This window comes from Rhinichthys klamathensis, unplaced genomic scaffold, assembly GCF_029890125.1.
Source record: "Rhinichthys klamathensis goyatoka isolate OS25496 unplaced genomic scaffold, OSU_Roscu_1.1 h1tg000068l_1, whole genome shotgun sequence".
Lineage (NCBI taxonomy): Eukaryota > Metazoa > Chordata > Actinopteri > Cypriniformes > Leuciscidae > Rhinichthys > Rhinichthys klamathensis.
In genome coordinates this window covers 5,024,300-5,038,749 of record NW_026606611.1, presented here as the reverse complement: position 1 = coordinate 5,038,749, position 14,450 = coordinate 5,024,300, and the positions used below count along the sequence as shown (strand labels likewise).

The window sequence follows — 14,450 nt, the reverse complement described above, 5'->3', positions numbered from 1 at the left end:
TGCACACACACACACACACACACACACACACACACACAGGGCCAAGCCAACGATCATGACATTCGTGAAATGGATTTGATGTGATACCGCACTTCTCCTGTATCCAAACATCAAATGTACTTTTTGGTCAACTTGTCTAGCGATTGCTAAAATGAGGGCTGGAAAAAATGTATTGCATTGAAGAAGGTTCCCTTTGGAAGTTTTTTTTTTTTTTAATCTTTTTTCTTTTATTTTTAATTTGGATCTGTACATTCTAGATTGACAGTGTTGAAATGTATTGAAGTGTTCTGAAACACTGAATAAAATGATCTATAACAAATTATATCATCTATATATTTATCTACACAAACACACAAATATATATATATATATGTATATATAATTATATATATGTATATACCTTTTAATATGGCTGTATTGAAAAAGTTTACTTACTTTAGTAAAGAAAACACAATGGATTGTAAAGGAGATCAGATAGGACTGATAGCTTTGTTTTCCCCTAAGGTTTAAGGCTCTCCTTGTGAGATTGGGCTGTCTGTATTTTCCTTGAAAAAAGTCCTTAAACGCCGACCTTCTTTGTACAACATACAGTACAAGATCCGATTTCCCCTATAACCCTAAAACAACCAATCTCTTCAATGAGAAAGGCTCTCCTAGCGATATTGCATCTCAATTGCATAAAAAAGAAAAACATGTTAAAGTAATTAACAAGAACCATTTCTAAAGGGACACTTTATACAACAGTGTTTGACTTATGAAGCCATATCAATGAAAATTCCCTTCTGGATCTCCCTGTATTGCTTAACGCCGCATCATCGGGTTCACCAACAACCAATCAGACTCACCATTTAAAACCACACGTTTACCACATCGCTGTACAGCACATAACCATACATCTCATGTTTACACAAGACACAGTGCTATATACACATTATATACTTCTATTTATATATATAATCATGTAAACCAGCACATCTCTCACTTAGTATACATACTAAGCACAAACACTCATTCAGTTTGTTTTCTCAAGATCTTATTGGGCGAAATGGTCTGTAATATTCAGAGGCCGTGTCCAAGTAACAAGCCCAGTACCGTAAAAGGGAAAGCCGAAAGGCACGTCCTGATAGGGTACTTTAACACTGAATAAGGCGTTCTGTACTTAGTGTGCGCTCTAGTAAAAGTCGAAAGAGAATTCAGTCATGTAAACATTCAGGTTTGGGGGGTGGGGGTGTGTTTCGGGATAAAGGGGAGAGGCAGGGAGCAAAGAGCCGATGGACGGCCCTCCCTAAACCAGCACGCGCATACATGCGCTCACTCGCTCACAACTGCACTAAATCCACAGGCCGAGGGTTCGAGGAGACCCCCACAGAATAAAAGCAACGGGTCCCAGCATATAATAAGGGACAGAGACCCATCCCTAGACCCCATAAAAGACACGGACGACACGCAGTTATACACTGGTACACGTTTAGACTTCAAAAAATACACACAAAGGACAAATAGAGAAGTAGCCACAAGGTAAGAGCTAGAAAAAACCCGCAGATCTTCCCCTGTCAGAAAGGAGAGAGTAAAAAAAGAGTGTTTGAGCTTAGAGAGAGAAAGAGTATGAGAGAGTGACATGTAAACAAAGCAGAGATACGACCGTATCTCTAATGAGATTGAGCTCTGGAAAGATCTTCCTCCTAGTTTACCGCTACCCTTCTCTCAACCGATGACAGGAGCGCTCCAATGAGTCGACCGCCTGGATGCCGGTCAGGGCTATGCTACTGGCAGAGTCCAACCACTCAACTGTACTTTCAAATCAAGACCAATAGGATGGGCATTACAATCGCATTTGTGATGGGTACATTCCATTTCTCGGGAAACAATCAAAACCTTTCTGTCACCCACTGGATTGGGTCGCGTTCTGGCAAATAAAACAGTAATGGAAACGGGTAAGTTGAAGGTGAAGAGTAATTTCTGCGTCAAAAAATGGAAACCGGTTAACAATTGGTCAACCAGATAGATAGCCCCGCCCCCAAACTCACACCATTGGCTGTGTCAGGCTGCTCAAACAAACAGAGCGATATTTTGATACACTTTGCAGGATTTGTGATTACTTGAATCTCTTCATTGGATAGGAGAGAGTATTTTATTGTCAAAAAATGAGCTTTAAGGTAGTACAGTCGGGCTTGGACTCCAGCAGCAAAAGCCCCTCCCACAGCAGAGGAGGGTAGAGGCCAGACCAAAGAAGCACTACCTCGTTTGAGTGCATAGATGAAATCAAGGAAGCACTAAAATTACAAAAAGACTACTTTTTTCTTGACTTTTTGATTTGTAAACTCTACCTTGTAGGATTTTTTTGTTTGTCGTTTTTTCCACTTTTCATCATAACACACACACGCACACACACGCACACAGAGTTGAACATCCACAAAGTTTTGCTAATACAAAGCAGTTATTGTTTATATATTTGTACGACAAAATGGTGAAAGCACCTTGCAGGTCTATGAAGAGAAGACAAAAGGGGTACGAAAAAAAAAAAAAAAAGAAAAACCACACGCACGTCACAACTACCAATGGAAAAGAGTGCGGTTTGCTACGAAGCCCGAGCCGCTCGCGACGTCATGAATGGCATCAAACACACACGAGAAGCAGCACTTGTGTCCGGTGTCTCAGAGCCGTTTCTGTTCATTTGTAATCCTCCCGCCCCAATGTCCTCCGATTCCTCAGTTAGAAGTGACAAGGTCTATTTTTTTAATCCAATGTTCAAAATGTAAACATGAAGAAGTGCCTTGGTTGAGGTGCTGAGGCGAGTCTCGGACGAGGCGTGACGCTGGAGGCGTGGTAAGCTGTGTCAGCGATGCAGGCTTCTCTGGGCCTCTTTCAGCAGAGCGTCAAAGTCCAGTGCATCATACTTGCTCTTCACCGGACCTGGACCCGCCTCATCTGAACAGCAAAACACTCACAGTTAGTTTGTAACACTAAAGAACATCAAATTAAAATTATATTTGGTTACAAATAAAAAAAAATATATATATTAAATTAATTCTACATATTATTATATTATATTTATTATATTAAGTAATAAAATACAACAAATACTACAATTGTGCATAGACAGAATAGCAAGGTAACTTTAAAAAAGGAGAAAATGCTTCCCGTATTTTTTGGTTGGTGTTTGAATTAGTTTTTATTTTCACATTTTTTGTTTAATTTTAGTTTGTTTTAGTTAGTGTTTTATATGGAAGCTTGTTTCCGCCACTGAAAAAAAAAAAAAAAAAAGCTACTTTTTATCTCACAATTGCGAGATATGAAGTCAGAATTGTGAGAAATAAAGTCGCAATTCCGAGATATAGTCGCAATTCTGATAAATAAAGTCGCAATTGCGAGATATAAAGTCGCAATTATGAGAAAAAAAGTCGCAATTGCGAGAAAAAAAGTCAGAATTGCGACTTTTTATCTCACAATTCTGACTTTTTTCTCACAATTGCGATCGCAATTCTGACTTTATAACGCATCTTTTCTCAGAATTGTGAGATATAAACTCGCAATTGCGAGTTATCAGTCCAATTCTAAGGGGAAAAAAAGACTAACTTTTTTCCCCTCAGAATAGTTTATATCTCACAATTCTGACTTTACAACACGCAATTTCGACTTTATATCACGCAATTCTGACTTTATAACACGCAACTGCGACTTTATACCAATCAATTCTGACTTTATATCACGCAATTCTGACTTTATAACATGCAATTGCGATTTTATATCACGCAAATCTGACTTTATATCTCGCAATTCTGAGAAATAAAGTCAGAATAATTGTGAGAAAAAAAGTCAGAATTTTGAGATAAAAAGTCGCAATTACCTTTTTCATAGTTTTATGAGCTTTCATAGCTTCCATAGTTTTATGAGCTTTTTAAAACTTTTCTAAAACTTTTTTTCTATGTACCTTAATTTAATGTTTATTTAAATGTTAGTGTAGTGATTTTAGTAGTAATTTAAGTTTTTCCTCATAAAACAATTTCTTTTATAGTTTTAGTTTTAGATAATAACAACACTGCTTGATAATAAGGTTATTATTATTTATACAATATTTGTCCCAGTGTTTTTTATCCATCCATCCATCCATCCATCCATCCATCCATCCATCCATCTATCTCATATATATTGACCACTACGAGGACAGCATTTTTGTAATCTTTATACCCCACCAAACTTTGATATAGGCTAGTTATAATGTGACTCAGCACATTAGATTGGATGAGTTCAATTTAAAATTGAACAAATCAAGCAAGCTGCTTTTTCATTATCATTGTCATTGTCTGGAACTGACTTCACACGTTGTTTTAGTCCCTCGATTTGATGGTATAGCAAAGCACTGCAGTGTACCGGCCTGACTATAATTAAAACGGCACCCTGCTTTTTCAAGTGGGCCAACCAAGAATCCAAAAGTCTTTTTTTTCCTATTTAAATGCAAATGAAGTTGAATTAGGCCGTTTATTAGCTTAGAAATGAAAAGACACCTTCCTCTGACTCAAAACAGAGCACCCTGATGTAAAGAGAACATCAAAGAGACAGAAAGCTCTCTGTTCGCTTACCCAGATCTATATAACGCTTCCTGCCAAACCGCCGGCTGCCGTTCCCTCCGCTCGGACCAAGCGAGTCCCACCTGTGCCGTGAGGTCTGGCCGTTCTGAGTGGGCCTCAGTGTGATCACTCCACAACGCTCGCTACACAGGCACACAAACACAGAGAAACATCAGCACTCCTTTCTCCCACTCACTGCTGAGGGCATGAGAAGGTCAGGCAACTAGACGGAAATGGAACCCACTCGGTTTTGATGACCACTTTACAGTCCTCTGGAAGGCCGAAGGCCTCGAAGCGCTTACGCAGCATGGACTGAGTGACGCTGCTCGGAAGGTTGTGAATGTAGATCACTTGGCACTTGTTCTGGAAATGCACAGCTTATTAGAACAAATACGCTCCACAGCACTTAAAGGAAATGAACAAGATTTCAGATGGATGTATGCCTTTGATAATAAGGTTAGTGCTGCAAGTTGGCTTGAAAACTCAACCTACCACATCATTCTCTTGTCCACACTTTGTCTTGCTCCTTTTTTCAGTTGCTTCGTGGCATGTCTCTGAGCTCTCATCGCTGAAAGAAGGATAACAGGGCTGAGTTATTCAAAATGGCAAAAGAAAGTAGCTAGCGTCTTGCTAATAGCAAGCTGCGCTGGGATTTATGCAGCATTTCATTTAAAGACTGATGTAGGATATTCCTCCCTGATATTATGAAAATTAATCATGGTTTTAATATAGTAAAAGTTCATGATTTTTGGCGGATTGATTACCATTTGTATAACCATAGTTTTACTACAAATATCACGGTTAAACTATGGTTAGTGTTGCAAAAACATGGTTAATTTGTGGTTACCATGGTGGAACTACAGTAACCATGGTTGTTTGGTTCTATTTGTAGTGAAACCATTGTTCATTTTCGTAAGGGATACCTGACTTCCAAACATAAAGGTGTTTTACTCCCTGACACTCAAATGATGACATATAAAGAAACAAAATGGAAATGCTAACATTAGCTTAGCAGTTGTTTGACTGTCAACAAACCGTCTTAGCAAATGATAAATGATGTTCTGCTGCAGCTTTTTTGTTTTCTTACAAAAACATGTTTTCTTATATAATGCTGGTTCTGACAGGGATTCCATCGATATCGTTCCTCTGTGTTGTTACGGTTATAGCTGTGATGTGGATTTCCCTATTATCCCTATTAGAAATTAGAATAATTATTAAAAATGTATAGTTATTGTCCTTGCTGTGAACGTGTCTTGAAACAAGTAACACTCTTTATGCAAATACCTTATTAATAAATAAACAGTCATTATGTAAATGCCTTGTTAATCAATAAATGCTTGTTAATAAAAGTTTATTTAACAGGACATTAGACACCAGTTACCCAACTCTGTGCTAGCTACATGTATGGTATGTCTTTTGTTAATTTTTAGATTAATCTTGCATCATTAAGACACTAACAACAGTCAGTTATAGGAATTATTAAATTATTACTAGATAACAGCTTAACTACATTTTACTGCAGCCTCTGCCATTTTGAGTGTTTCTGAGTCTTCAGAACTCTCAACTCTTCTACATGGTCGTGAATACTTTTTAGAAGTCGAAATCCCATCATTAAAAATTTCGACATGGCATGAACGCACCTTCATCAAGGCATTTTATTTCCCAGAGTGCTGCTACGTTTGTGTGACATCATACACATGCATTTGGACTTCAACTGGCGATATATTGCACTTTTCGAAGTCGGAAGTCAGAAAGTTCAACAAAACACAGCAATAGAAAAGCCACCAGAGTATTCAGTACCTGAAGGGGAGTTTGCAGCTGGGTGACGGGGGCGAACAGGAAACTGGGGACTGGGCGTCCAGGTCTGGGGTGGGAGAACGGACAGGTGAGGGTTCACTGGTCTGCTCTGGACTGGGCGTGAACAACGCAGTGGTCGATTCATCCTCAGTCGTTGGCTGGTAGTCAGGGACGTTCGTTAGGAGCCTCTCCTCCTGTCCCTCAATCTCCCAGTTCTTCACATCCATCTCATCCTCCTCCTTCTCCCCCACTTCCACATGGCACTGAGAGCCGAGTGCCGCAGCCATTCTCTTGCGACTCTCTCCCAGGCCCAATAGGCAGTAATCGTGGTCCCCGTACCCACGTTGCATCCCACCTTTAGAGTCTGTGTCGCCCGTTTGGCCCATCCTACGCAGCTGGGCGTACAGTTCTGTCTGCTCTGGGAGCTTGCGTATGTGCGCCCGCGCCAGGCACGAGCTCTTGGTGGTGAGCTCAGCTTTTCCGTCTGGTTTGAAGAGCTCATCCTCCACTGGTTTATGAGGGGGTGTGGTGGGGGGAGTCAGGCCTGGAAAACACACGCTCATTAATCACTACGACACGCACATGAGCGCCACAACCAAATGCTCTAGAATATCACCAAACATTCTATTATTAGTCACAGTGCACAGCAGACATTCAATGAACATAATTAATGAAGAGTCATACACAATATAATGCATATGTAATATATAACAATGACAAATTAACTTGAATCAGTTCTTGTTTTTAGTGGTATCTCAGGCAATTATCACCATTGCTATTGCTCATACAAACCTCTAAAACTAAGTTCAGCAATGTATATAAAATGTTTAAAGTTTGGAGTCAGTACCATTTTTTTGAAAGAAATTAAAACTTTTATTCAGCAAAGACACATTGAATTGATCTAAATTTACAGTAAAGACATTTTTAATGTTACAAAAGATTTCTATTTCAAATAAATGGTGTTATTTTAAACTTTCTATTCATCAAAGAATCCTGAAAAAAAATAATACTGCATAACGGTTTCCACAAAAATATTAAGCAGCACAACTGGTTTTAACATTGATAGCAGCAAATCAGCATATTAGAATGATTTCTGAAGGATCATGTGACACTGAAGACTAGAGTAATGATGATGCTGAAAATTCAGCTTTGCCATCACAGGAATAAATTACATTTTAAAATATATTCAAATAGAAAACAGTTATTTTAAATTGTAATAATATTTCACAATGTCACTGTATTTTTGATCAAATAAATGCAGCCTTGGTAAATGCTCCAAAACATTTTTAAAAATCCTACTGACCACAAAGTTTTGAAAGGTAGCGTAAATATAGAGAATACTCATTATTTGCTATGTAGATGGTACAGGTACAGACTTGAACATTTGATTTGACAGGGTTCAGTAATAGCGCTAAGCCCTTTACCATTCAGTTAATTTAGATATTCACTAGCCTAATCTACAAACGTCATTACCTACATTCTAAATCCTGTGCAAATACTGGCAAGCTACTAGCATGCGTGAGAACATATGAGGTGAATCAAGAGCTAATTACTCACACAATGGCAAAAATGGCACACTTATAAAAATACCCCTGACTAAGTGCGTAATATTACCTGCTGTGCCACACAATTCCACACAGAGAGTCTGCTCAAAGGGTTTGTTGGCATACTGCGTGTCTCTGATCAGGAAAATATGGAGAGAGAATATGGAATCTATTAAACTTACATGGACAAGAAAAGGGATAGAGTCTCAACAACACAATGCATCAGATATACTGCTTTAGAGTTTTCTATTTGTAGCAGGGTTTGATTGATCTGGGTTGTTTTACTCCACATCACGTCTGAGCTATGTATATACATATAACAACAAATAACTGTAATTGGTAGAAGAACCTCAGGGCTATTTATATAAAAGTTTTACTGTGAGTGTTTTGTTACGTTAAAAACAGCGACTCTATAAGCCTCCTCTAGGCAATTTTAAAGATGGAGGGAGTCCAACGGTGGTCTTAAACTTCAGGCCTGGAAGTGTTCCAGGACTCCAGAATAGATTAGATATGAATGGAACACATACCCATTGGATTTGGATGCCAGCGGCAGACAGAGGCAGGACCGTTTCTCTACAATCAGAACAACAGACAGTGTCATTGTTAGAGATCAGCACACACAGCAGAGTACCTGAACTGGCTCTCTGAAGATGAAAAATGTGCTTAATGGTACATTATAGGTTCTTCAGATAAGCGTTTGGTTTCTGGATTCTTTAAAGCACCAGTAAATAGATGGTTTTCTAAAGAACTACAGATCAAAAACATTCATTGAGGAATTTAAAAGGATAAAGGAAAAACCATACCATATTTTTCTTTTCAAACGTTTCAAACATATCAAGGTTTTTGGGGTGTTATATTGACCTAACTAACCTATTTATTATCTTCTTTTTTTTTTAAATTATATATTATATATACACGTTTTATTTATTTATTTGTAATATTATTTAATATTATCTTATTTATTTTATTATTTTTCTTGCATGTGACAACAAAATATAAATTCCTGCACGCTACACCACACTGACAGTGTGGACAAAAGTTATATTTTTGTATTTATGTATATTTGATTATTTTCTTTTCTCATAGCCTAGAAATCTAGACGCACCCTAGCGGCAGCAAAAATCATTTCGCTGCCAGTGTGGTCTAGCAACTCTCCATAGACGTTTTAGCTGGAAAAACCAAAAACTGGTCAGGCCAATCACATCGTGTATAGAGTTGGTGGGCGGGCTTAACACAATGACGGCAGAGTTGCGACGGTCAGAGCAAGCTCGGACATATTCGGTTTGAAGTCATCCATCCTCGGATGCGGCGCCGCGCGCGCTGTTACAAAAAAGCTGTGGCGAAACGATCAACTTGTCATTTTTGCCGCACTCGTGCGGACGCGTCGAGTATAAAGGCTTTATTTACTCCGTGTCAGCGCGCGCTCTGATCGGTAAAGGACCTCCGAATCATCTCCAGCACTCCGAAGCACCACTACTCCGCCTCCGTTTCCCTCGTAAGCTGATATTAGTATTTAAACATTCTCTATGATATTATTATTTTAATGACAAAAAATGTTTTAATGACTCTTTCTCTCACACACACACACACACACACACATACTGTCTCTTTCTCTCTCACACATAGGCTAGTTATAAACTCTTTAGACTTTTTGACTAATGTCTTACCGTCCCTGCTGGATGGGTAATGGCCTTCAAAAGCCTTGTGGGAGTTGGTCTTCTGGCTGCTATCAGAAGGAGGCTCAGTGGGAGGATGTTTGACCACGTTCTCCTCTTCCCTGGATTGCCCAGCAATAGGCTCCAACCGCCCACAGTTCTCACGGACTTTCTTAGCGAATCGGCTGGGGAAGGAGGCTAGCCGGCGAGAACGCCTGACTGAAAAGGAGCCTTCCTCTGGCTCTGGGCTTTTGGGGCGCTTTGTGGCCTTATGCAAGCTCTCACAGTCTGAGTCTTTAGCTTCAGCTTTGGGCTGACGTGCAGGGGAGGAAGAAACGTCAGCGCCGGGCCGAGTCGCAGCCCCTCTGCAGTGGATATAAGGGGGGCTGTGCATTCTGTAAGGCTTGCTTACGTCAAAGGAACTGACTGCCTCTAGCATCTCCTTGAGCAGGGAGTGGGCTTTGGTTTCCCTGCGGCGAGTGAAGGGCACCCTCGGCCTGGTCCCACTGCTGGTCTGGGGAGCCGGTCTCTGAGAGCTTTGAGGAAGGCCACGTGGGACCTGCGAGCTCTCGGGCTTGGTCTTTCGTGCCAAAGCCTCACGCTCTTTGCGATCCCAGCTGGCCTGTTTGCGTATCGGCAGGCAGTATGTGTGCATGTATTTGATGAGCTCCACTACTGAGTGCAGTTCCTTCTCTGAGGAGAACTGAGGCTTCGGTGGCTCAATGCACACCATGCTCTCACTCTCGCTGCTGGATGACTCCTCCTCTTCCTCCTCCGAGTCACTGTCCTCTTCATCCTCCTCTTCCTCTTCCTCTGTGTCCTCGGCCTCCCGTGCGGTGGTGAGGTGGCGGTGGAGTTCAGTGCAAAGACGGCCGGTGGGCCTCACTGGTCGTGGCTTACGCTCCTGTGTGCTTGATTTGCCCTTCTGTGGAGGGAGGAGACGACATTGATATTAAATACAATAGAAATATAATAAAGCAAAGAGCCTCAAGAGTCTGTTTACATTATACAACCCCAAATCGGAAAAAGTTTTGTAAAATGCAATAAAATCAAGAATCTGTGATTTGTTCATTCTATTTAACCTTTTATTAGCTGACAAAAGTACAAAGAAACGTTTTCCAATGTTTGCACTGACCAACTTAATTGCATTTTGTAAATATGAACAAATTTTGATTTTGATGGCTGCAACACACCCCAAAAAAGTTGGGATAGAGACCAAATAAAAATGAAAAGATTATCCAAATTAGATTATCCAACTATTTTGAAACAGTCCACAATGAGCAGGTGAATTGGTAATAGTTGAGGGTATCATGTTTGGGTGTAAAAGTGCTTCTCAGTCTTTTTAAGCAAAGCTGGGTCATGGCTCATCACTTTGTGCCAAATATCTTGAGAGAATTGTCAAACAATTAAAAAATCACATTTCTCAATGCAAGATTGCAAAGCATTTATGCCTTTCATTATCTTCCATACATAATATTGTCACAAGATTTAGGGAATACAGAGAAATCTCAGTCTGTGTAGGGCAAGGCAGTAGACCTCTGTTGAATGTGCGTGACCTTTGAGCCCTTAGATGGCATTGCACAAGATACCATCATGCTACTCTGTCAAATACAGCCACATGTGCTCAGGAGTAATTTGAAAAACCATTTTCACTGAACACAGTCTGATGCTGCATCAAGAAATCCCACTTGTTACGCAAGGAGAAAGCTTTACATCAGTTCTATGTGGAGATGCCGGCGAGTTCTCTGGGCCTGAGCTCATCTCAGATGGTCTAGAAGAAAGTGGAAATGTCTGCTGTGGTCAGATGAATCCATGTTTCAGCTTGTTTTTGGGAGAAAATGGAATCGAGTTCTCAGTCCCAAAGACAAAAGGGACCAACCAGACTTTCACCAGCAACAGGTGCAAAAGCAAACATCTGTCCTGGTATTGAGGTGCATCATTGCAAACGGTATGGGTAACTTGCATTATTGTGAAGGTACCATTGACATGGAGGCATATATTTGGATTGTACAGAGACATAAACTGCCATCAAGATGACATCTTTCCGGGGAAGCAAGACAATGCCAGGCCTCATTTTGCATGTACTACAACTGAGTGGTTTCTAGACACTCTGCACCATGGAAGGGATATGCCTGCCTGTTTACTGCAGTCCAGATATGTCTCTTATGGAAAATGTATGACCCATCATGAAAAGGAGAATCTGTTGAGCGGCTGTCTTGTATCAGACCAGATTGGGCAAATATTCCACTAGTATCCTCAACTCCTAAATGATTAAAAAGTGTAATTAAAAGGAAAGGTGATGTGACACAGTGGTAAACATGTCTCTGTCCCAACTTTTATGGGGTGCGTTTCAGCCATCAAAATCAAAATTTGTTCATATTTACAAAATACAATTATGTTGGTCAGTGAAAACATTGGAAAACTTTTCTTTGTACTTTTGCCAGTTAAAAAAAAGGTTAAAAAGAATGAACAAATCACAGATTCTTGATTGTATTGCATTTTACAAAATGTCCCAACTTTTTCTGATTTGGGGTTGTAATTGTCGACATTACATTATTTTATTATGCTTGAGAGATTCTGTTTTTCAGTGCGTGATGCTGATTGGTGGATTACAACTTATATACATAATAAAAAGAAAAAGGTCAAATACATGCTGTTCTTTTGAACTTTCTATTAATCAAAGAATCCTGGAAAAATGTCTCACGGTTTCCACAAAAATATTAAGCAGCACAACATTGATTATAAGATATGTTTCTTAAGCAGCAAATCATCATATTAGAATGATTTCTGAAGGATCATGTGACACTGAAGACTGGAGTAATGATGCTGAAAATTCAGCTTTGACATCACAGGTATAGATTACATTTTAAAATATATTAAAATAGAAACAGTTTGTTTAAATTGTCCTAATATTTCACAATATTACTGTTTTACTGTATTTTTGTTATCAAATATATGCATCCTTGGTGCACATAAGAGATTTATTTGCAAAAACTTTTGAAATAAATGTATAAATTCGATATTTTACATACATTATAATTGTGTACTATTTATCTTTTTATATTTTATTTTGTGTGCGTGTGTGTGTGTGTGGTTCAGGTATACCCTACATAGATGGCAATATCTGAAATCCTTGTTCTTGTGGGGACATCTTTTGGTCCCCATGAGGAAAACAGCTTATAAATCATACTAAGTGATGTTTTTTGAAAATGTAAAAATGCTGAAAGTTTTCTGTGACGACTATGTTTAAGCATACATAATGCATTAGGGGATAGAATATACAGTTGTTTGGCCCAAAATGACCAACTAACATCATTTCACTAATCATATCATCAGCACATGGGAAAGTGTGAACAAGTAGGTGAAATCACTCTATCATTCTGATTCTGGCCTCCAAACAAAGGAAATTGCTGCAAAGAATATTGCACCTGAAAGAACCATTTACCAGATTATCAAGAACTTCAAGAAGAGAGGCTCAACTGCAGTGAAGAAGGCTTCAGGACATCCCAGAGTGTCCAGCAAGCGCCAGGACTATCTCCTCCTCAGGAGTCGGCTATGAAATCATGTCACCACCAGTGCAGAGCTTGCTCAATATTGGCAGCAGAAGGGTGTGAGCGCATCTGCACGCACAGTGAGCAGAAAACTTTTGGACAATGGCCTAGTGTACAGAAGGGCAGCAAAGAAGCCATTTATTTCCAAGAAAAACATCAAGGACAGACTTCAATTCTGAAGGAAGTACAAGGATTTGGAATGTGCAAAGTTATTTTCTGATGAAGCCCTCTTCCGACTGATTGGGACATCTGGCAAATCGATTGTCTGGAGAAGAAAAGGTGAACACTACCATGAGGCCTGTCGTGCCAACAGTGAAGCATCCTGAGAGACCATCCATATGTGGGGTTGCTTTTCATCCAAGGTAGTGGCTCTCTCGCAATTCTGCCCAAAAACACTGCCGTGAATAAAGAATGGTATCAAAACGTCCTGTACTTCTTCCACCGACCTAGGAGCAATTTGGTGAGGATCCATGCATTCTCCAGCATGATGGAGCACTATGTCACAAAGCAAAGAAGACAATGAAGTGGCACGGAGATTATTACACTGTGCCCAGGCAACTCACCGGATCTTAATCCCATTGAGGAGCTGAGGTTAATCCTCAAAAGGCGAGTGGAAAAGCAGAAGCCCACAAATTGGGATCAGCAATAAAAAGGCAAGAATGTTGCGACAAGTCAGGATTTGGCCTGGAAGCAGTTATCCAGCAAGCCAGAGCGAATTGCAGAGGTTATGAAGATGAAGGGTCAACACTGTAAATATATTGACTCTCTGCATATATTGAATGTTTTTACCAATAAAACCCTTTAAAACTTATTGTTTTGATAAAAGCTTATCATTGTCTATTATCAAATATTCTACAAATACTGAAGCAGCAAACTTTGCAAAACAGAGAATTTATATCACTGCTAATTCTTTTGACCACAACAACAAATCGACTTCAATCAGATTTTACAGAAATCTATTCAGATTTGAATTTGTTTTACACAGTTTTGCTGTCATAAAATAAAACAAACCACATGTGCCAAAACAGTACTATAATGACAGAGGTAATAAATCGAAACCATTATAGTGATAGGCATTTGCTCATCTATGTGGAATGTAACGAGCTGTCTTTTGTAACACCCTTACGAAATGACCAAACATGCGAGCTACGCAGGGCAGCTGAAACCCCTAGAGGCTATTTCAGAGTGTATTTTGCTCTAAGGTTACTGTGACAAATGTGCCGAGGTTTCGAGATATTCTCTTGGTATCTGAGGAACTATGCCTGTTTCTTTTTAAGTAATCTCAAACTCAGTGAACATTGCCCTTTAGGCTGTGGCTTTGGCATGACAGATGGC

At 39.7% G+C, this 14,450-nt stretch overlaps 1 protein-coding gene across 2 annotated transcripts in view; it reads right to left on the bottom strand.

The window, feature by feature from the left end:
* Positions 1 to 585: 585 nt before the first annotated feature.
* ppargc1b (peroxisome proliferator-activated receptor gamma, coactivator 1 beta) overlaps positions 586 to 14,450 on the bottom strand; it is a 50,240-nt gene continuing 36,375 nt past the window's right edge. For both annotated transcript variants that reach the window (XM_056250338.1, XM_056250337.1), the window contains 8 exons: positions 9,577 to 10,489; positions 8,437 to 8,482; positions 7,980 to 8,044; positions 6,369 to 6,909; positions 5,061 to 5,136; positions 4,813 to 4,931; positions 4,581 to 4,711; positions 586 to 2,928 (listed from right to left, as the gene is read on the bottom strand). In XM_056250338.1, the coding sequence (XP_056106313.1) occupies positions 2,837 to 2,928; positions 4,581 to 4,711; positions 4,813 to 4,931; positions 5,061 to 5,136; positions 6,369 to 6,909; positions 7,980 to 8,044; positions 8,437 to 8,482; positions 9,577 to 10,489 (1,983 nt within the window). In that variant the 3' untranslated portion in view covers positions 586 to 2,836. The remainder of the gene's footprint in view (positions 2,929 to 4,580; positions 4,712 to 4,812; positions 4,932 to 5,060; positions 5,137 to 6,368; positions 6,910 to 7,979; positions 8,045 to 8,436; positions 8,483 to 9,576; positions 10,490 to 14,450) is intronic.